This window comes from Malaclemys terrapin, chromosome 4 (genome assembly GCF_027887155.1).
Source record: "Malaclemys terrapin pileata isolate rMalTer1 chromosome 4, rMalTer1.hap1, whole genome shotgun sequence".
NCBI classification, from domain to species: domain Eukaryota; kingdom Metazoa; phylum Chordata; order Testudines; family Emydidae; genus Malaclemys; species Malaclemys terrapin.
Genome location: NC_071508.1, coordinates 35,759,096 through 35,782,682, shown reverse-complemented (window position 1 = coordinate 35,782,682; position 23,587 = coordinate 35,759,096). Strand labels below are relative to the sequence as shown.

Here is a 23,587-nt window from a genome sequence, read left to right as displayed (position 1 = left end):
GACTCCCTGCGCTTCAGATGTGCCCCGGCTAGTGGGGGGAGGAGGAGGGAGCGGGGGGAGAGAGAGAGAAGGGGTGGCGGCCAGGGCTTCAGCGGGGCGCTGCCACGCGGCCCCCTTCCGCCACGCCGCCTGCCGGGAGGGCTCCGCGCCGCTCCGGTCGGCTGGGAGGGAAGGACCAGGACTGTCTTGCCGGGCTTGTTGCAGGGCGCTCCCGTCCTCCGCGCCGCCGCCCCCTACAGGGCAGCCGGAGCAGAACAACAACAACAAAAAAGCAGCTGTGGAATTTTGTCTGCAGGCATCTTAAACCCTGGCGAACACACGTCATGCAGCTGAATGTACTAACCGACCGGTAAGGGAAGAAGAGATGTAAGATGTTCACTACTGTGAGGAGCTGGATCACTGTGGAGAGTGAATGGTCAAAACGGTTATCAGATATCCAGGGGCTGACAGGAGGAATTTGTATCAGGGAGTGGAGGGACTTGGAGAGCTTTAGTGCGTATAGGAAGAATCAAGCCACTGCTTCGCTTTTCCATTTAAGGCTCTTGACTTACTCCACAAACATGAATGAATTTAGCCGCCAGCACACCTGTGAGATAATCCCATTTAACAGACAAGGTAACTGAGGCACTAAGAGATGACATTTTCCAAAGCCTGTGCAGCCAAACCTGGCAGGCTGGGCAGATACAAGGGTTTCATTTTTGCTCCTCTGGAAGCTCAGAGTGTTATGTAAAAGAAGGGGGGGGGCGCGTTAGTCATACATCGGGGTCTGGGAGGAGTATGGAACAAAAGGAGAGAACAGGGTGTGGTTAAGGGCACAGCGGCTCATTCTGAATTTTCAAAGCCCTCGCAGGGGTCCCATGTTCACAGGCAGGCACTGGTCTCATCACAAGAGACAGGGAACTAACTCACAAGACGCAAGTTCACACCCTCAGCTCCTGGCCATGCATTAGTTCTGACAAGATGCTCCACACCCGGAGACCCCCCCACTGACACTGATGACCCAGGGCCAAAACAAACTTCACAATCACAGCTGCACAAGGAGTCAGGGCACTATGGAGAACAACACAGATAGAGCAGCTCTGGATTCATGGAGGAGCACTGGGGAGAATAGGGGGTGAGGGGCCAGAGAGGAGTGACGCACATCCCTGGGGTTGAAGGGATACAAGGGGAGAGGGAGAGAGAGAGAGGAGGGGCCTTTGAGGAAAGTCTCTTCCCCAGGGGGCTGCTGGAGGGACAAGCAACACTGCGGTGAAGTAACTCATATAGCAACCCCCATGGCTTTAACAAGGCCATGGAGACTGAGAGAGGGAAGGGGAAGTAGAACACAGGACCTGGGCAGATCAAACAGTGGTTCCCAGTCCAGGACCACAAGAGGTTGCTGGGGAACGCAGCTGGGAGCACCATGGGGTGCTGTCTCTGGTCCTGTGTCCAGACGTGGGCCCTGGAGGGTTGCAGATACTGGGAGGAAGATTGGGAAGCAGAGGAGGCCCCTGAAGCAGCCCACCATGCTGCCAGAAGTGACAGGAACAGGAACAAGGGGATCCATCAGCACTAATACCAGAGGTGGAGAGGTGCAGGGGAGAGGTGCAGTGGCAAACACAAGCCAAAGTTTGCCCACAGTAGCAGCAGCAAAGCGGTGCCACATGTTACCAGTGGCTGGGGCAAGCTCACAACGTGGCTCTTGAGTAATTTCTCTCCAACAGCAGAAGCATGATCTGCTGCGTGTCCATCAGGAGGTCCTGGAAGCCCATCAGCAAGTGGAGGCAGATCGGGAGGTGCTGATCAAGGACTTCCAGCAACGAGCTAAGGGCCAGCACTTATTTCAAGACCATTCCCCATAATCAGTATTAAAGGTAGAAATGTAATTGTATGTACCACAGAGACAGCCATGGGCACAAGCCAAAGCCTTCAAATGGCAGCTGGGAATCACCATGCACTCATGTGTTTCTACACAAAATCATTAAAGATATCTGGGAAGCTGAGGAAATTCCTCAGGACTTCAAAGATACCATAGTTACATTTATACAAAAATGAAGGGAACAAATCTGACAGTGGTAATTATCAGGGTATCTCCCTGCTATCTGTAGGTGGCAAAATCCTTTTCCACATTTTGCTCAATTGGGTTTTCAGAACAGTATCAGAGAAGTTTCTACCAGAGACCCAGTGTGAATTTAGACCAGGTTGAAACACCACAAACATGATTTACTTTTGTGAGACAGATTCCAGAAAAATGCATTCAACAAAACATGGGACTATGTGGTCATCATTGATCTTAAAATAAGTTTGAAACTGATCAGAAATGGCCTCTGGAAAATTCAAGAAAAAAAGTTTGGCTGCCCCACCAAATTAATTATCATCATACGTCAATTCCATGAAGACATGTCTGGTCAAGTACCCTCAGATAGTGGCTTCTCTAAATCACTCCCCATATCTAATGGGGTGAAACAAGGCTGCAAACTGGCACTAGCCCTTTTTGGTTTCTTTTTTTGCAGCCATTCTGATTTATGCAACCTTCAAGAGGGCGTATACATAAGGTACAATCTCCAAAGGGTTACTGCAAAGACAAACGTTCTTGAGAAACTCATGCATGAAGCCATTTTTGCAGATGAATGTGCTCTGTTTAATCAGAGTAAAACATGATCTACAACTTATCCCTGATAGGTTCTCAGAGGCCACTGTAGTAGAGAGAGAGAGAGCCTGGTGCAAGATCTGAGGCCTAAACCAGAGGCTGTGAACCAAAGTCAGGCTATGAATTAAAGCAGATGCTTTACAAGCTCACTGTCCAGTACATGAACATGGCAATGTTTCTGCTAGCATTGCTAAAAGTACCAAGCACTAGATATTTATATAAATACATTCCAGAAGGCCAGTATAAATACATCCCAATCTAGCACAAAATAAGATACTTTGATAGAATAATGAATAGGGATGTTTTGTTCAAGATATCAGAAATAAGAACAGCCATACTGGGTCAGACCAAGGTCCATCTAGCCCAGTATCCTGTCTTCTGACAGTGGCCAATGCCAGGTGCCCCAGAGGGAACGAAAAGAACAAGTAATCATCAAGTGATCAATCCCCTGTCACCCATTCCCAGCTTCTGGCAAACAGAGGCTAGGGACATCATCCCTGAATAAGGCACAAGAGGAGGTAACAAACAGATGTCATGAAATACGTAAGGTGGTAGGTAAGTTGTGTATCCCAGTTGTTTGTCTCAGTCTATAAATGTTGGGGTACCTCACCTTAACCCTTTGTGTGGCCAAGGGGACAGCGGAGACTCCCACTCCTGACTGAGCCGCTTCTTGCTGCAGGGCACCCATGTGTTAATGTACTTGTGCAAGTTTTGCGAGTTGTTAGGACTGTGCCTTGAGGGCAATAAACCTGGCCAAGTGCCTTTGTCATTCAACCATGCCTGTGGTCCTTCTCTCTGAGTAACATTGAGGTTTGCTGAATTAGCAGGCTGCACTATCTGCTAGTGCTGATAACATCAGAGTTCCAAGGACAGAAGCACTGAGCAGCTGTAACAGCTTAGCAGCCTTGACAGCATCAGCAACAACACTCCACCCTTCAGCAACTAAACAATTTAGACTCACCATCATCCTGGAAAAAGCTGAAGTCCTCTTTCACACAGCTCCGTCTACTACAACTATTGAGCAAAACATCACCATTGATGATGCAGAACTAACAAGCATCAATCACTTTACATGCTTGAGTAGCACCATCTCAAATTATGGTTCCCTGGATAAAGAAATACCAGAATACAAAAGGCCAGCCAGACCCTCAGAAGACTTTGCCTTTGGATACTCAACCAGCACACCATCAGACAACGGAACTGATTATGGATAATGCAGCAGTGATCGTGTCCCTTTCATATAGATGTGAAACATGGACAGGTTACCACAGATACATTAAGCAACTTTAAAAATTACACTTGCTGTCTCCACTCCATTCAAAAAGTCAACTGGCAAGACAAAGTCTCAAACACTAACGTCCTTAAAAGAGCAAAAAGCACCAGCACTGAGGCAATGATCATCCAAGTTCAGTTTAGATGGCAGGTCCTGTTATCAGAATGGGCAACAACAGACTCCCAAAGAAAATTCCCTATGGTGAGCTGAAACTCAGAAAGCTCCGGAGGGAGAGGCAAAGAAAATGTTTCAAAAACACCCTTAAGCAGAATCTGACCTTATGTGACATAAATATTGATAACTTTGAAAACATAGTCAAGGATAGACATGAAGGGAGAGCTACTGTCAATAACGGTTGTGAACAGTTTGATGAAGACAGACAAGAAAAACAGATTGAAAAAAAGGGCCAAGCATCATACAAAGTCTTCCATGGGAGCCTGCATGTTTGTGTGTGACTTGTTTGTGGTCTTGCTCCTCATAGGTCAGGCTATACAGCCACATGAGTACACATGCAATGCTGTGACTTCATAATCAGATATGATGGCTAGCCATGCATGTGTTCCTAAGAGATTTAGCAACGATTGATTGGTTTGGCGTTAGGAAGGAAATAACATTGCTACTATGTGCAGTTCACAATGGGGGATTGGGGAAGGATAACCAAATTGCGCCCTTGTATTATGTGGTGAATAGTTCAGAAATCCAGATAAATGTGTTTTTTAATTATTTTGTAAAGGCTTCACTAGCCAAAAATTGACAAATTTGACATATTGGCTGAGAACATTATAACTAGAGCAGAAAATGTTTCCCTCCCTCCATTCCCTCACCCCCAAAATATTCACCTTTTAATGGGGGGGACCCCAAAAAACGTTTTGGTTTTCAGCTGAAAGTTTTTGAGTTTTGAGTGTTCTGTTTTCTAAAGAAAAACTGAGAATTTGAGAGGAAAGCAGATATTTCTAAACTCAATTTTCTGTCAAATGACCTTTTGACAAAATAATTTCTACCAGTTGTGCTGCTGTCTACTTCTCAAGCAGGAAACTTGCCCACTGGGTTTTCCACAAGTGCTCGACTAAATTTTTTTTTAAAAAACCTCTTACTCTGTGATCAAGTAATGCCAGCCCCTGCAGCTTATCAAAAAACAGCATTTCCATCTTTTGGGAAATTCCACTATTTTGACATTTTTTTAGATCCTAAATTGTAGAGGTTGAAATATTGAAACTTTTCTCAAACAAAATGTTCAGAAAAAAACTTGATTTGGGAATGTTTAAAAGTTGTGGTCCTACTTTTTCCATCTAAATGAAACATACCAACATTACTGCATCAAAACATTCTGTATCGGCTCAGGTTGACATTACTGAATGTGCCTACCAGAGCTGCTGCTGAGTCTCTTGGGAACCCTCCTGCCTCCCTTCACCCCAGTGGTGTGGGCGCCATGGCCTGACGTCTCCCATGATGCACCACAGTGTCTTCCTGCGACTGAGCTCTGCAGTGAAGGCCCATCATGTGGGACATATACCGGAAGGAGAACCAAGCCAATAAGTGACAATGGGGGGCATATGGGACCCAAACTACAATTCCCATGATGCACTGTGGCAGGTCAGGCAGACACAATGATTAATGTCGACCTGCCCTGAAATGAAATGTTTTAATTTGATTTTCCTATTAAAAAAAAAAGTCAAAAGAGCTTTGCAAAAATCAGCATTTTTCCATAGAAAATTTCAATTCTGAAGAAACTGTAATTTTCTATCTAAAAAAATGTATCAGTGGGAAATTCCAGACCAGCTCTACTAACCGCTGAACAAACACTTGGGGAGACACTATCCCTGCCCTGAAAATCATGCGCACATGGAGGAGAATTCTCCCTCCTTCTACAGCCCCTGCACACTGCTGCAGCATGCAGGGCAGTAACAGCTCCTTAGCTGGCAGGGGGCAAATTCCCCCAGTATTAGCATTGTGCCGGACAGTCACAGGCTGCTCTGTGCAAGCCCCGGTGTAGAAGATGGGAGGAGGAGGTGGGTTGCCTAAGTTACACTGTTGGCTGTTTCAGGCCCTGAACAGCCTGGAGTCAGAATGGCACAAAAGCGGCTTAAAGCTACTTTGGCCCCCGCCCCTGTGTGTGCAGCGCCTCCTGGAGACACAGAACACACTCCCACCCTCAGCCCATACAAATCAGCCCAATTCACCTCATTGGTTCATGCAGGCCACACCCGTCTCTAGGTGACTGGAAGCCCAGCACACAGTGCAACAGATTCTGTTGATACAGAAACTAGAAGTCACTTACTCGAGCTTCTCTAACTTGCAGTTTGGATGTTTCAGTCCTTCACACAGAAGCTTCACTCCTGAATAACTCAGGTTATTACCTCTCAGGTTCAACTCTCTCAGGGACTGGTTTGTGCTGAGCAGAGAGGAGAGATCTTCACAGCAAGCATCAGTGAGCTGGCAATCCCAAACCCTGCAGAGATGGAGATGGGCAGAGTGAACAGAGAGGAACTGACCACTTTACTCCATTTAATTCATTCATCAGTGTACTGAAGCACTAGCTTCAGAGGGGTAGCCGTGTTAGTCTGTATCAGCAAAAACAACAAGGAATCTTTGTGGCACCTTAGAGACTAACAAATGTATTTGGGCATAAGCTTTCGTGGGCTATTACCCACTTCATCAGATGCATGGAGTGAAAAATACAGTAGGCAGGTATAAATATACAGCACATGAAAAGATGGGAGTTGCCTTACCAAGTGGTGGGGAGTCAGTGCTAAGGAGGCCAATTCAATCAAGGTGGATGTGGCCTATTCCCAATAGTTGAAAAGAAGGTGTGAGTATCAACAGAGGGAAAATTACTTTTTGTAGTGACCCAGCCACTCCCAGTCTTTATTAAGGCCTAATTTGATGGTGTCAAGTTTGCAAATTAATTCCAGTTCCGCAGTTTCTCGTTGAAGTCTGTTTTTGAAGCTTTTTATCAAAGAATGGCCTCTTTTAAGTCTGTTATTGAGTGTCCAGGGAGATTGAAGTGCTCTCCTAATAGTTTTTTAATGTTTCAATTCTTGATGTCTGATTTGTGTCCATTTATTCTTTTGCGTAGCGACTGTCACGTTTGGCCAATGTACATAGCAGAGGGGCATTGCTGGCACATGATGGCATATATCACATTGGTAGATGTGCAGGTGAACAAGCCCCTGATGGTGCGACTGATGTGGTTAGGTCCTATAATGGTGTCCCTTGAATAGATATGCGGACAGAGTTGGCAATGGGGTTTGTAGCAGGTATTGGTTCCTGGGTTAGTGTTTTTGTTGTGTGGTGTGTAGTTGCTGGTGAGTATTTGCTTCAGGTTGGGGGGCTGTCTCCCAACTGTGAGAGTGAGGGATTGTCCTTCAGGATAGGTTGTAGATCCTTGCTGATGCGCTGGAGAGGTTTTAGTTGGGGGCTGTAGGTGATGGCTAGTGGCGGTCTGTTACTTTCTTTGTTGGGCCTGTCCTGTAGTAGGTGACTTCTGGGTACCCTTCTGGCTCTGTCAATCTGTTTCTTCACTTCCCCAGGTAGGTACTGTAGTTTTAAGAATGCTTGATAGAGATCCTGTAGGTATTTGTCTCTGTTTGAGGGATTGGAGCAAATGCAGTTGTATCTTAGGGCTTGGCTGTAGACAATTGTCATAACTATAAAGGGAAGGGTAACAGCTCTCCTGTGTATAGTACTATAAAATCCCTCCTGGCCAGAGACTCCAAAATCCTTTTACCTGTAAAGGGTTAAGAAGCTCAGGTAACCTGGCTGACACCCAACCCAAAGGACCAATAAGGGGACAAGATACTTTCAAATCTTGGGGGGGGGGGGGGGGGGCTTTTGTTTGTGCTCTTTGTTTTGGGTGTTGTTCGCTCTTGGGACTGAGAGGGACCAGACATCAATCCAGGTTCTCCAAATCTTTCTGAATAAGTCTCTCATATTTCAAACTTGTAGGTAAACAGCCAGGCAAGGCGTGTTAGTTTATCTTTGTTTTCTCAACTTGTAAATGTACCTTTTACTAGAGTGTTTATCTTTGTTTGCTGTACTTTGAACCTAAGGCTAGAGGGAGGTCCTCTGAGCTCTTTAAGTTTGATTACCCTGTAAAGTTATTTTCCATCCTGATTTTACAGAGATGATTTTTACCTTTTTCTTTAATTAAAAGCCTTCTTTTTAAGAATCTGATTGATTTTTCCTTGTTTTTAGATCCAAGGGGATTGGATCTTGATCCACCAGGAGTTGGTGGGAGGAAGGAGGGGGGATGGTTAATTTCTCCTTGTTTTAAAATCCAAGGGGTTTGGATCTGTATTCACCAGGGAATTGGTGAAGAGTTTCTCAAGGCTTCCCAGGGAAGGGAATTAGCTTTGGGAATGGTGGCAGCGGACCAGATCTAAGCTGGTAGTTAAGCTTAGAAGTTTTCATGCAGGCCCCCACATTTGTACCCTAAAGTTCAGAGTGGGGAAGCAGCCCTGACAACAATGGATCATGTGATGTGGTCTAGATGAAAGCTGGACGCATGTAGGTAGGTATAGAGGTCAGTAGGTTTCTGGTATAGGGTGATGTTTATGTGACCATTGCTTATTTGCACTGTACAGTCCAGGAAGTGGATCTCTTGTGTGAACTGGTCCAGGCTGAGGTTGATGGTGACATGGAAATTGTTGAAATCATGGTGGAATTCATCAATGGCCTTCTTCCCATGGGTCCAGATGATGAAGATGTCATCAATGTAACGCAAGTAGAGAAGGGGCACTAGGGGACGAGAGCTGAGGAAGCGTTGTCCTAAGTCAGCCATAAAAATGTTGGCATACTGTGAGGCCATGCAGATGCCCATAGCAGTGCCGCTGACTTGAAGGTATAAATCATCCCCAAATCTGAAATAGTTGTGGGTGAGGACAAAGTCACGAAGCTCAGCCACAAGGTTTGCTGTGACATTATCGGGGATACTGTTCCTGACGGCTTGTAGTCCATCTTCGTGTGGAATGTTGGTGTAGAGAGCTTCTACATCCATAATGGCTAGGATGGTGTTTTTTGGAAGATCATCAATGGATTGTAGTTTACTCATGAAGTCAGTCGTGTCTCGAAGATAGCTGGGAGTGCTGGTAGCGTAGGGCCTGAGGAGAGAGTCCACATAGCCAGACAATCCTGCTGTCAGTGTGCCAATGTCTGAGATGATGGGGCCTCCAGGATTCCCAGGTTTATGGACCTTGGGTAGCAGATAGAACCCTGACCAGGGGTATTCTATGGGTGTGTCTGAGTAGATTTGTTCCTGTGCTTCTTCAGGGAGTTTCTTGAGTAGATGGTGCAGTTTCTTTTGGTACCCCTCAGTGGGATCAGAGGGTAATGGCCTGTAGAATGTGGTGTCAGAGAGTTGTCTAGCAGCCTCTCGTTCATACTCCGACCTATTTGTGATGACGACAGCACCTCCTTTGTCAGCCTTTTTGATTATAATGTCAGAGTTGTTTCTGAGGGTGTGGATGGCATTGTGTTCTGCATGGCTGAGGTTATGGGGCAAGTGATGCTGTTTTTCTACAATTTCAGCCCATGCATGTTGGCGGAAGCACTCTATGTAGAAGTCCAGTCTGTTGTTTCAACCTACAGGAGGAGTCCATGAAGAATCCTTCTTCTTGTAGTGTTGGTAGGAAGGTTTCTGTGGGTTAGTGTGCTGTTCAGTGGTGTGGTGGAAATATTCCTTGAGTCAGAGATGGCGAAAGAAGGATTCCAGGTCACCACAGAACTGTATCATGTTCATGGGGGTGGTGGGGCAGGAGAAGCTCTGAGATAGGACAGACTCTTCTGCTAGGCTAAGAGTATAGCTGGATAGATTAACAATATTGTTGAGTGAGTTAAGGGTACCAACTTACCCTGTTGTGGCCCATTGTGGCATGTGTTCAGGCTGCTTCAGCATTTCCCCTTTGGTACCATGATTTAGTCACTCAGGACTTTCTAAAACTTACCTTTGGGTGAAACATTCCAGTTCTGCTCACTATTGCCCAAATGTGAATGTCTTCTGGAAGTTTGGGATAAAACAAACAAACAGTCCCACTATTTTTGCGAACGAGGCAAGTCAGGGGGAGAGGGGGAAGGGGGAGTGGGAACACACTTTTCTTCATTATCAAAATAAAGTTAAAATTTAAAAGAAAACCAACAACTCCTGCTCCGGTGCTTGTGAGTATGTGTGCGCTATTTCTTTACATTTGTAGAAGGAAGCCAGGCATGAGGGATGAGAGAAGGCTCCAGGCAGAAACTTGAGAGTCAAAGGGAGAGAATAACTTTAGGGATAATGGTCTTTTCTTTATTCTAATAAGGTTCCTTGGTTCATTGTCAGAGGAAAGCGACTCTTTCTGTGACTCTTGACTATTGTCACACAGAAGTGCCTGAGGAGATAAAGTTAATACTTGTGGGAGAAATGACCCTTAGGCTGGGGAAGGGCTGTACTGTGTCATGCAGAAAATGGATTTTCTCTTAGCTGTTATGAACATTTGTGTACAATCATGAGACTGAATGTACAAAACCCACATTTACCTGCCCAAATGTCTGTGCACACAGTTCAGTAATTGTATATCCAGTTGCTCCTGCAAATGCAGGTGATTTCGTAAGTGAAAATAGGACCTCATAATATTCTCAGTGCAAAATTAGCACTTTTGAAAAGGCTGGCCTAACAAGGAAAGTACAGTAACTCCTCACTTAAAGTCATCCTGGTTAATGTTGTTTCCTTGTTATGTTGCTGATCAATTAGGGAACATGCTCGTTTAAAGTTTGGCAATGCTCCCTTATAATGTTGTTTGGCAGCCACCTGCTTTGTCTACTGCTTGCAGAAAGAGCAGCCCATTGGAGCTAGCTGGTGGGGGTTTGGAACCGGGGTGGACCAGCAGCCCCCCTATCAGCTCCCGGCTCCCCTAAGATCCCTGTGCGGCCGCCGCCCAGCAGGCTATCAATTGCTGGTAGTTCAGCTGTCCCTCCCCCCACTGCCATTTGCTGCTCCTACCCTCTGCCTTGGAGCTGCTCCTGGGAGCCTCCTGCTTGCTGTGCAGTATGGGGGAGAAGAAGGAGCATAATATCAGGGTGTCCCCCTACCCCCTGCTTCTGCCCCCACTTACCCTATTTCCATAGAGCCGGGGGGACACATGACAAGGCTCAGGACAGAGGGAGCTTGCAGGCACAGCTGCTGTCTCAACTTCCTGATCTAAAAAGGCAGTGTACTTAGACAGGGGTCAGCATACTTAAAGGGGCAATGCACATCTCTCTCTCTCACAAACAGAGGGTGCGTCTCTGTCTCTGTCTGCCATGCTGTCTCCCCTCCCTCTATTCGTGCTCCCTTGTAGAGTATGAGGCTTCATTAACAACAATGTGTTAATCCTTGATGGCTCAGCTGAGTTCTAGTTCCTCATTTAGCAGTAAGGCATCCCCTGGGAAATATCCCTCCCTCTTCCACCCTCTGATTCCACCAACTCAGACAAACTTCACAATCATCATTGCTGTGTACAGTATTAAATTGATTGTTTAAAACTTATACTGTGTATACATATATATAATATAGTCTTTTGTCTGGTGAAAAAAATTTCCCTGGAACATAACCCCCCCTATTTACATTAACTCTTATGGGGAAATTGGATTCACTTAACATCATTAAGTCGCATTTTTCAGGAACATAACTACAATGTTAAGTGAGGAGTTACTGTATCAAGGAACCCAGCAATGACTTACACTAATTTCTGCAGTTTACAGCTGGGATGTTTGAGTCCGTCACACAGAAGTTTAATTCCTAAATCTCCCAGTTCATTCCCACTCAGCTCCAGCTCGGTCAGGGACTGGTTTATACTGAGGGCAGCAGAGAGATCCCCACAGCAAGCAGCTGTGAGACTGCACTGCCGCAACCTGCAAAGGGAACAGAGAGAACAATAATCATCTCCTTCCATAAAGGGGGCAGTATTTGCTTTACTTAGTTCAGTGACACTTTCTTCATTCTGGTAACTTGGTAGTTTCAGTGTCTATAAAGCCTGTATACATGTCACCCAATGCATTTTAATTATTAAAATTCAGTATGTGATGAATTACCGATTCAGATTGTATTTGTACACAGTGCAAGAATAGTTTCAGAATATTTCACATAGCATCCCACAAAAATACAGAAATTGGATAATCGCCTGATACGATATGCACATTCTGTGCACATATTCCCACCTGCCAAGCCCTGTGCTTAACAAATGGTGTTCTTGTAGAGCAGGGGTCGGCAACGTTTGGCATGCAGCTCGCCAGGGTAAGCACCCTGGTGGGCCGGGCCAGTTTTATTTACCTGCTGACGCGGCAGGGTCGGCCGATCGCAGCCCCCACTGGGGAATCAGCCAGATCAGGGCTCAGCAACCTTTCAGAAGTCGTGTGCTGAGTCTTAATTTATTCACTCTAATTTAAGGTTTCATATGCCAGTAATACATTTTAACGTTTTTAGAAGGTCTCTTTCTGTAAGTCTATAATATATAACTAAACTATTATTGTATGTAAAGTAAATAAGGTTTTTAAAATGTTTAAGAAGCTTCATTTAAAATTAAATTAAATTAAAATGCAGAGCCCCCCGGACCGGTGGCCAGGACCCGGCAGTGTGAGTGCCACTGAAAATCAGCTCGCATGCCGCCTTCGGCACGGGTGCCATAAGTTGCCTACCCCTGAGCCAGATATTAGCTCCCCAGAGGCAATAGCAAGGACAGTAACCAACGCTGGGGTGGGGTGTCAAACAAACCATCAACAACCATTGTCCAATGAGGGAGCAACAATGCAATGATTCACCTGCATGAGGCCACACCAGGGGAATTGCTCAACCTTGCTTAGAGAGACTCAGCAATGCCCCCTCATACAAGCCTGGACTTGTGCTCTCCAAGCACATCGACTGAGGGTATAAAACAGACAGAGTGGACACATACTGGGCCCTTCTCCTGCCCCCTCACCCATGCTGCATGAAACCAAGACACTGAGAAGAAGACAAGACTCCAACACAGGAGACTGGCCCAGGTTTAAGGAACAAACCTGTATATTAAGGACTGCAATATCCAGTGGGGTGAGAAAAACTGCTTAATCTACTTGTTGCCCAGTCTAATAGGGTTGAGAGTTTAGACTGTGTGCTTATATTTTGTTTTATTTTGGTAACCACTCTGACTTTTTGCCTATCACTTATAATCACTTAAAATCTATCTTTCGTAGTTAATAAATGTTTGTTTGTTTTACCTGAAGCAGTGCGTTGGTTTGAAGAGTGTCAGAGACTCCCTTTGGGATAACAAGCCTTGTACATATCAATTTATTTGTTAAACTGATGAACTCATATAAGCTTGCAGCATGCAGCGGCCATAACTGGACACTGCAAGATGGAAGTTCCTAGGGTTGTGTCTGGGACTGGAGATATTGGCTAGTGTCATTCGGTTGCACAATGCAAGGAGCAGCTTAAATGCCAGAGGCTGTGCGTGAACAGCCCATGAGTGGGGGTTCTCACAGCAGAGCAGGGTAAGGCTGGCTCCCAGAGTCAAGGATAGGAGTGACCTAGCAGATCACCGGTCCGGATAACACCAGAAGGGAACATCACTCCCTCCCAACCAGAGTTAGCTGAGACAGGGGGCAGCTGACTAGGGAGTAACTTTGTTCACAAGCAAGGGGTTATTTAGGATAGAGAAGCGGGAGCACAATGGTTTTGTGAGGGAAAGAAACCTGATGGCGGGAGAGAGGTAGGTTAGGAAATGGGGTAGATCGAAGGGATGGGGGAAAGCAGCAGGGAGGAGATATTAGGCTTGGTCTATATGCAGATTTTCTGCATGGGTTTACAGCTGAGGCACCCTGACCCCCGTAGAGTTCTTTTGATGCACCAACCCCAAGCCTATCAGAGAGCAGGAGCCCGCTCCCACTTCTAGGGAGCCTAAAATTTGATTTTGTGGGACTGCAAACTATGGATAAGACTTCACAGTACAGTTACACTAGGGAGACAGGACAGCTTAACAACACTTCAGGAAATATGAGCCTGCTAACTAAGGGCCTGATTCTGCAGTCCTGGCTCACACAAATGGTCCTTACTACTAAATAATTAATTACTAAGTAAAGCAGTGTCGCCTTCACTTCCCTGAAACTAATCACATGGATAAGGTTTTACAGGATCAGGCTCTAGAAGCATTCTCACACCAAAACACATAAATGAATAATTTTGAGGATTTACAGTTTTTTGCCTAGAAAACAATATATCCTTCCTACAAAATACGTAATGTCTCCCTTACCTTCAGAAACATAAAAGACATGGAAATGATTCATTCAGATAATTGACTGTAATTTCTACTTGTCCTCTGCTCAACCTCCACCCACCTCGTATCAGTTTATTATGTCTGCTTGTAGTGCCTGGTATTCATCTAGGCTGGATGTGTGGAGATGCTGTGCAGAGGGTGGGTCTCTCTCACACCATTAGCATTATGCTGGATTAGTCTCTGTGAAGAAACTCCACAGCCGCTCCGTGCCCTGAGTGAGGAGGAGTCTTTCACCTTGTGCATCAGCCCAGCACCTGGCCTACTTACTGGGCGGGGGCAGAGAAGAGGGTTTGCCACACGGTTAGTTTAGTGTTTCATGTCAAATGGAGTTTGATTCTTAAGGTGTTTACTATGATTTGCCGTTCAGAGATACATTTCAAATGGAATACAGAGTAATACCAGACAATGGGCAGAAATGCATTGCTGTCGAACTCCTGGCATAGCAGCAGTAACAAAAGAGCTAAAGAAAGGAGTTTGCTTACACTATTGTTTTTAATTTACAGTTTGGATCCTTCAGTCCTTGACACAATGGGTATGCAGTTGAAGTTCTCAGATCTTTAATCCCTGGGTTCCTAGAAGAGAGAATGGAAGTTGAAAATATCATTTCCTAAAGGCAGATTTCCCATCTCCTTTCCTGATGATGGTGGGGTAGGTTTTATTCCACATCAGACATTTATTATCCTCTTTAAAAAGAAAACAAAGAGAAGCCTCTGAAGACACCACAGTCCATTCTTCTGATGTCACGTTAGCTATTCATTCCTAAAAGCCATGTAACCCACACTAACCCTGTGCAGCATTTGTCCCCCTCTAGTGGCTGGGCCATGTAAAAGAGGATTATGGGTGAGCTGCTGGTTTCAGTGAAAATCCTGCTTTGCCTTTTCAATTTGGTATAGGAGAAGAAATATGTCTCAGAAGAATGGAAATCAGGATACTTAATCAAAATCCCTTAAAAATATGATTTGAGTGATTGTGACAACTGGCACAAGATTACACTGCTTTCAGGCCCAGGGAAAGTTTTCTGTGCAATCATCCTGAATGAGAATTAACTAAAGTATGAATTTGAAGTGGATTAGTTAAACTGCATTAAATCCCTGTGAGGACGCCATTATTCAGAATTAAAATGGCCTTTGAAAGTGAATTAAACTAAACCTAATTAAGGCCACTTTAATTCTGAAGAACAGCATCCACACAGAGATTTAATATAGTTTAACAAATCCACTTAAAATTTATACGTTTAGTTAATTCAGATTAACTTTCCTGCATGTCTCCATGTAGACAAGCCTTTAAAGGCAATAGATAGCAGACAACAAACTGTTTTTTGGCCATGTAGAACTTGTGTAAACCGCAGAACAAAGTAATGAATGGCTGCTGGGCTCTTCTCCTGCCCCCTCACCCATGGTGCATGAAACCAAGACACTGAGAAGAAGACAAGACTCCAACACAGGAGACTGGCCCAGGTTTAAGGAACAAACCTGTATATTAAGGACTACAATATCCAGTGGGGTGAGAAAAACTGCTTAATCTACTTGTTGCCCAGTCTAATAGGGTTGAGAGTTTAGACTGTGTGCTTATATTTTGTTTTATTTTGGTAACCACTCTGACTTTTTGCCTATCACTTATAATCACTTAAAATCTATCTTTCATAGTTAATAAATGTTTGTTTATTTTACCTGAAGCAGTGCATTTGGTTTGAAGAGTGTCAGAGACTCCCTTTGGGATAACAAGCCTGGTACATATCAATGTATTTGTTAAACTGATGAACTCATATAAGCTTGCAGCATGCAGCGGCCATAACTGGACACTGCAAGATGGAAGTTCCTAGGGTTGTGTCTGGGACTGGAGATATTGGCTAGTGTCATTCGGTTGCACAATGCAAGGAGCAGCTTAAATGCCAGAGGCTGTGCGTGAACAGCCCATGAGTGGGGGTTCTCACAGCAGAGCAGGGTAAGGCTGGCTCCCAGAGTCAAGGATAGGAGTGACCTAGCAGATCACCGGTCTGGATAACACCAGAAGGGAACATCACTCCCTCCCAACCAGAGTTAGCTGAGACAGGGGGCAGCTGACTAGGGAGTAACTTTGTTCACAAGCAAGGGGTTATTTAGGATAGAGAAACGGGAGCACAATGGTTTTGTGAGGGAAAGAAACCTGATGGCGGGAGAGAGGTAGGTTAGAAAATGGGGTAGATTGAAGGGATGGGGGAAAGCAGCAGGCAGGAGATACTAGGCTTGGTCTATTTGCAGATTTTCTGCATGGGTTTACAGCTGAGGCATCCTGACCCCCTGCGATTTCTTTTGATGCACCAACCCCAATCCTATCAGAGAGCAGGAGCCCACTCCCACTTCTAGGGAGCCTAAAATTTGATTTTGTGGGACTGCAAACTATGGATAAGTCTTCACAGTACAGTTACACTAGGGAGACAGGACAGCTTAACGACACTTCAGCAAATATGGGCCTGCTAACTAAGGGCCAGATTTTGCAGTCCTGCCTCACACAAATAGTCCTTACTGCTAAATAATTAATTACTAAGTAAAGCAGTGTCGCCTTCACTTCCCTGAAACTAATCACATGGATAAGGTTTTACAGGATCAGGCTCTAGTAGCATTCTCACACCAAAACACATAAATGAATAATCTTGAGGATCTAAAGTTTTTTGCCTAGAAAACAATATATCCTTCCTACAAAATACGTAATGTCTCCCTTACCTTCAGAAACATGAAAACAAGCTTATGATTTATTCAGATAATTGACTGTAATTTCTAATTGTCCTCTGCTCAACCCCCACCCACCTTGTACCAGTTTATTATGCCCACTTGTAGTGCTTGGTATTCACCTAGGCTGGGTGTTTGGAGATGCTGTGCAGAGGGTGGGTCTCTCTCACACCATTAGCATTGGGCTGGATTAGTAATACCAGACAATGGGCAGAAATGCATTGCTGCCAAACTCCTGGCATAGCAGCAGTAACAAAAGAACTAAAGAAAGGAGTTTGCTTACACTATTGTTTTTAGTTTACAGTTTGGATCCTTCAGTCCTTGACACAATGGGTATGCAGTTGAAGTTCTCAGATCTTTAATCCCTGGGTTCCTAGAAGAGAGAATGGAAGTTCAAAATATTATTTTCTAAAGGCAGATTTCCCATCTCCTTTCCTGACGATGATGGGGTAGGTTTTATTCCACATCAGACATTTATTATCCTCTTTAAAAAGAAAACAAAGAGAAGCCTCTGAAGACACCACAGTCCATTCTTCTGATGTCACGTTAGCTATTCATTCCTAAAAGCAGTGTAACCCACACTAACCCTGTGCAGCATTTGTCCCCCTCTAGTGGCTGGGCCATGTAAAAGAGGATTATGGGTGAACTGCTGTTTTCAGTGAAAATCCTGCTTTGCCTTTTCAATTTGGTATAGGAGAAGAAATATGTCTCAGAAGAATGGAAATGAGGATACTTAATCAAAATCCCTTAAAAATATGATTTGAGTGATTGTGACAACTGGCACAAGATTACACTGCTTTCAGGCCCAGGGAAAGTTTTCTGTGCAATCATCCTGAACGAGAATTAACTAAAATATGAATTTGAAGTGGATTAGTTAAACTGCATTAAATCCCTGTGTGGACGCCATTGTTCAGAATTAAAATGGCCTTTGAAAGTGAATTAAACTAAACCTAATTAAGGCCACTTTAATTCTGAAGAACAGCATCCACACAGAGATTTAATATAGTTTAACAAATCCACTTCAAATTTATGTTTAGTTAATTCAGATTAACTTTCCTGCATGTCCCCATGTAGACAAGCCTTTAAAGGCCATAGATAGCAGACAACAAGCTGTTTTTTGGCCATGTAGAACTTGTGTAAACCGCAGAACAAAGTAATGAATGGATGCTGCCAGTAGTCTTAAATTTTGTGGGTTTCCAAAAGGCATTTGGCAGTGTAGATAGGAAATCATGGTGCCAGAGAAAATCATTCAAATTATTGTAAAGTTGTATCAGAAAGCTCTGTGTGCCATAAGGATAAACCAAGAGTTAGCAGACTGGTGTAATGTTAATGCTGGTATCAGGCAAGGTTGTATCTTGTCCCTCACAATGTTTGGATTTGCTACTGATTTCGACAGACTGTCAGTATGGAGATGGGCATTGTGTGGATAGATAGGGAAGTTGGAGACGTAGACTTTGCAGATGACATTTGTCTTATAAATAAATGAGCTAACGATATGCAGCAAATGACAGATGGTCTTGCAAATACTGCCAAGGAATTAGATCTTATTATTAATAAATTAAAGACAGAAGTTATCAAAATTAATTTATGTAGCAATTCTTTTATCTATTTGAGAGATGAATTCTTGAAAAAATCTTAATAAATTAACTTATCCGGGCAGCCTCATTCATGATGCTGGTGATTGCATTTGATATAAAGCCCAGAATAGGTGAAGCGAGTGCTCTATTTTAAAAAACTCAGTAAAATATGGAAGTCAAATGTGTTTAGCAAAATCATCAAAACTTAGGATCTCTATGGAGCAGAGTCCTGGAAAAAAATAAGTCAATTTAATGCAAATTGAACAGAGTTCATTGCTGGTGTCTCCATAGGCCAGTGGTTCTCAACCTGTGGCCTGTGAGCTGCTTGTGACCTACTCAGCACAGAGCTGTGGCCCATGTGACTCAAGGCCATACAGGTAGTATTGGATGCGACCCATAATGGTAAATAGGTTTGAGAACCACTGCCATAGACTATTCAAAGCAGAGTGGGTGGACATTTAGTTGTTGTTGGTCCTGCTTTGAGCAGGGGGTTGGACTAGATGACCTCCTGAGGTCTCTTCCAGCCCTAATATTCTATGATTCTATGACAGAATAAGTAGTGAAGAGGTATTAGAATGAGCACAACTATCTACTACAATTCAAGTGGTATGGAAGAAGATATGGACAGTACCAAATTAGACTCAAGAGGCAGAAATCAGAATCAGGGGTAGAATCAAACTGGAGTCACAGACCAAGAGATCAAATAAAGTCTGGCACTGCAGCAGGCCAAAGTCTGTGTGGTTCCTCAGACAACTTCCTGGGGCAACCCCTGGGGTTAAATAGGGCACTTGGCCAATCAGAGGTCCCCAGAGTACCTCACTCTGAGACTCTTGGGCAGTACTTCCTGCAGCACCTATTCTACATAGAGCTCCCTGGCTGAGCCTCTGCATGGCCTCCTGGTGGCACTCTGGAAATATCAGCTGTCCCAGGTGCTACAGACCGAGCGTCTCATCCCCAGGTCCTTATACCTACTGCTTTTGATGTTCATCTGCTGGTGGAGCTGGGCAGGTCTACGCCCTTTGGTACTGTGACGAAGCTGTAGAAGAAGACAGGTCACTTATACAGAGCACTCTGAATCTCTTGGTAAACTGGTCCACACGAACAACATACCTTTTGATAGGATCAAATGCAAGAGGCAAGGAATGTTGTCCATACCTATAATATGGAACTGTATTTTGGAAAGCAGCGACTCTGAAAAGGACTTGGAGTTATGACAGAGAACCAACTGACCAGGATCTCCCAGTGCAATGATGTGGCTAAAAGCAATGGGATCCTTGGATGTATGAACAGGAATGTATTGAGTAGGAATAGGGAGGTTACATTTCTCCTCTATACAGCACCGTGAAGCTGGTGAAGCTAAAGTGTTTGCTCCAATTCTGGTGTCCAGCTTCAGAAGGGATGTTGAAAAATAAGGGTTCAGAAAAGAATGCAACCATTATTTGAGGACTGGAAAACTTGTGTTACAGTGAAAGTGTTAAAGGGGCTCTGTCACACTTATAAAGAGAAGGCTGAGAGGTGATTTGAGCATGACCTATAAGCACCAACCTGGGGAGAAGATAGGTGATAACAGAGGGGTCTAATTTAGCAGACAGAGGCAGCACAAGATCAATGGGTGCAAGTTGAAGCTTGATACATTCAAACTGGAGCTAAGGTCATATTCTTCATTCATTAGCTATTGGAATAACCTTCCCAGGGACATAGGGGATCCTCCATCACTTGAAATCTTTAAATTAAGTCTGTGTATCTTGCTAGAAGCTATGCTCACGCTCACTGGGTGAAAATCTATGGCCTGCATTATGTAGGAGGTCAAATGGGATGATCACATTGTCCTTTCTGACCGCAAAAATCTATTAATGTGAATCAGTTATTACTGGGGTGGGGATGGAGAAGGGAGTTGCTGTTGTGATGTTAGTGAATGAGGCCACTGTTCTGTTTTATTTTATTTTATTCTCACTGTTCAGTGTGAGGCTTCCTGTCTCAATCACTGTAGATGAATTTTGAAATGATAAATGTCACTAAATTATTAAACAATGTAGTACTAGAAACTCAGACTTCAGGTGGTGCAACCTGAGTTTCAGTTGTGGGATGTGTGCACTTAGAACAGCAGTATTGTTTAACTGAACAAACATGATTATGCCATTGTGTGGCAAGTGGTCCCTTGCTGGGCTGAGATACACCAAATGTGTCCAAAAGCCTATTGTGTTCAGGATCAAGCAATGAGTCTCTGGTTTCTTCTCTCTTAGGACAGAAAGATCAGAGCTCTCAAATAGACTTTTAAATTCAACAAAGCAAACTAACAATGGTCTTAGAAATCTCTCTTCGAAAGGAAGCTGATTTTCTTCAATTGAGATAGTACTTACCTATGCAACCACTCCCAACCCATAGCAGCTTGCTTCCTCATCTTTCTATCTCATACAAGCTAGTTTCCCATGAAGATAATTTGTTCCAGTTGTTTCTGGATCTTTCTGGTTAACCGTCGCTTCCCTACTCCTGCCTTCCCTGAAATCATGAGGTTTTCTGACCCAGCTACCTCAACCCTACCAGGCCCGGAGGGATAGTGTAATCTCATTTTACTGGGAAAGACGAGGACAAATCTGCAAATATCTTATAAACCTCTGAAAAAAAGGCATTATAATGGTGACATGACGAGATGCCACTCTAATGATTTATGGATTTCTATTAAATAAACTGGGATACTTACAGAGGAAATAACAATTTCCGTAGCTTTGCTATCCATCCTTCTTCTCGTTCTCCAATCCCAAGCATACATTTAAATAGGTAAAGTGACTGCTTACTACAACAGTTCTTTACACAGAATGAAAGAGCAATTTCATCCATTGTTGTAAGCCTGATGTGTTCCAATCTAATTTCTTGGAAATTAGCCATGGCACGTTTTGCAAACTCTTCTTCCTGATACTCATACAAACAGTGAAACAACTCAAGCTGGTCATACCATTCCCCATAGGTCTTATAGGGCAGAGAGGAGATGCTTTTAGCTTCTGCTTCAAACCACTTCAATAAATCCAGCTTTACTGCAGATGATGTTTTACAATGTAACTTTTTCTCCATATCATTTAGTCTCTCTTTATTTAAGAGACCAAACAAGAAACGTACTGTTAACATCAAATAATTATTTTTAGATGTTCCATACGTTTTTAGCAAGTGGTTCACATCTTTCTTAGAAGTCAATGATTTTTTCTTTGTCTCTTCATCTTTCTCTAGCACATAGAACAGAGCTGCAAAAAACTCTTGGAAACTCAAGTGAATGAAGCTGTAGACACTCTCACATTCTGTATCTTTTTGAAAAATACTTTTACCCAGAAAGAGAGACTGAATGTTAGACAAGGATAAATTGTGCTTCTTCAGATCACCTTCTTCAAACAGTATTTTCCGTTCTAAAATTCCATCTGCAGCCAATGAGCAAAGCTTCCACAGGGTAGTTTTAGATCGTTTCATATGTATTGAGTCAGTGAAATGATCAGTTAGCAGAGTGGAAAGAAAGAGCAAATATACTGAGGTGGTTGTTTTTGAAGTTTCTGAAGGATCTTTCCCTCTTTTCATCTGTTCCTTCATAGCTGTGCAGATGATCCAACACACAATGGGGACAAAGCACATGGTGAAGAGCATTTCATTTTCTTTGACAAAATTAAAGGCTTGTGTTGCTTTCTTTTCATCACGAAAGAATTTATAGAAATATTCTTTCCTCTCTTCTCCAGAAAATCCCATTATCTCTGCATAACATGGAAATTTCAAATTCTGCTTTAGTTTCTCCAGAGCAGTTGGTCTTGTAGTGATCAGTAAGAAGGATTTTTGAAGAACTTTCTTTCTCAGTAAACTGCACAGGATGGTTTCCATTGGCTTCTTCTCAAATGAGTCTCTGCACAGACTAACTTCATCAATATCTAGCAAGGAGTTCAATTCATCAAAACCATCTATTATGAACAGGAGTTTTTCTGGCTTCTCAAAGATTTCTTTAATTGGTCCTTTTCCATTAGGACAATTGTCTAAAGCCAAATCAGCAACACTTTTCTGTGCAGTAACAAGATTTATTTTTCTGCAATTTATATAGAAAACATAATCAAACTTTTTCTGATAGAGTTTTCCAGCTGCCCAGTCCAACATAATCTTTCTTGATGTCGTTGTTTTCCCAATTCCAGCTGCTCCCTGCAGCACAACAGTTCTTGGGCTTTGTTGATTTCTACCAGAATCAAATAAAGCACTAATCTTAGTGAGATTGGTTTGTTGAGCCATCGACTCTGCGTTCCTCCTTCCTTTGGTGATTATTTCATGTTCTTTCTCCTCCCATCCCTGATGTTCCTTTACAATAAGCAGTTTTGTATATCTTTTGTCTAGACTCACACATTCACCCAGGCGAGAATTCCTGTCTTCTATCATTTGGTATTCTCCTTGTACATGTTCTCTATACTTCTTCCGGTAATCTAATTCAATGTCAATGGCATGAACCATTAGACATACTGAGTACAGGTATTCAAACAAAGGTCATGTGAACTGCCATTCATTGGTTATATCCTGAAGTTGGACAGGTTAAAATATTGGTGGCATTCTACTCTTTCCGTTCTCCCCCCCATTTCGGCCAGCATTCCCACCATCATGTGACTTGTACAATTCTAGCAAAATATCATGTTAAAAATAATCTCTTGTCCTTTATAGTTTAATTATTTTGTCCTTGATCATCTCTCACCTTGATTCTATTTTAGCAAAGCCCTTATGTGCAAACTGAAGTTCCATTACAATAAATGAAATTTGAGCATGTGCTTAAAGTTAAGAATTTGCTCAAGTGCTTTTCTGAATAAGGATAATTTGCCTCATTCCTTTTTTCTTTCTTCTGATTTTTTCTTCTAGTTTCTGTCTTATTTCTTTATTCCCCCCTTTCCCCGCTGCCCCAGGTACTGTGAGTCTTCTTTTGTCATTTTTAATTACTTCTCTTCTTGCTCCCTGGTTGTGTTTTCTCTCGTCTCCTGTTGCTAGCTCTTTAAATCCCTTTCTGTTTTTCTCACCTCTAGATGCTTGTCTCTGCTTCACCCTCCATCCCCATTCCCTGCTACTGCCACTCCAACCACTGAAGGATAGGATTGGACACCGATGATTAGTCTGGGCCCATCTCTAGTCCTGTACAGGGC

At 43.6% G+C, this 23,587-nt stretch overlaps 1 protein-coding gene across 1 annotated transcript in view; it reads right to left on the bottom strand.

Annotated features, from left to right (window-relative positions):
- The window catches only part of LOC128836101 (NACHT, LRR and PYD domains-containing protein 3-like), a 35,637-nt gene that overhangs the window by 4,227 nt on the left and 7,823 nt on the right, over positions 1–23,587 (bottom strand). Inside the window, exons 5-9 of the mRNA XM_054026119.1 lie at positions 21,148–22,885; positions 17,153–17,242; positions 14,644–14,733; positions 11,595–11,765; positions 6,181–6,351 (exon numbers count right to left, since the gene is read on the bottom strand). Of these exons, the coding sequence (XP_053882094.1) occupies positions 6,181–6,351; positions 11,595–11,765; positions 14,644–14,733; positions 17,153–17,242; positions 21,148–22,885 (2,260 nt within the window). The remainder of the gene's footprint in view (positions 1–6,180; positions 6,352–11,594; positions 11,766–14,643; positions 14,734–17,152; positions 17,243–21,147; positions 22,886–23,587) is intronic.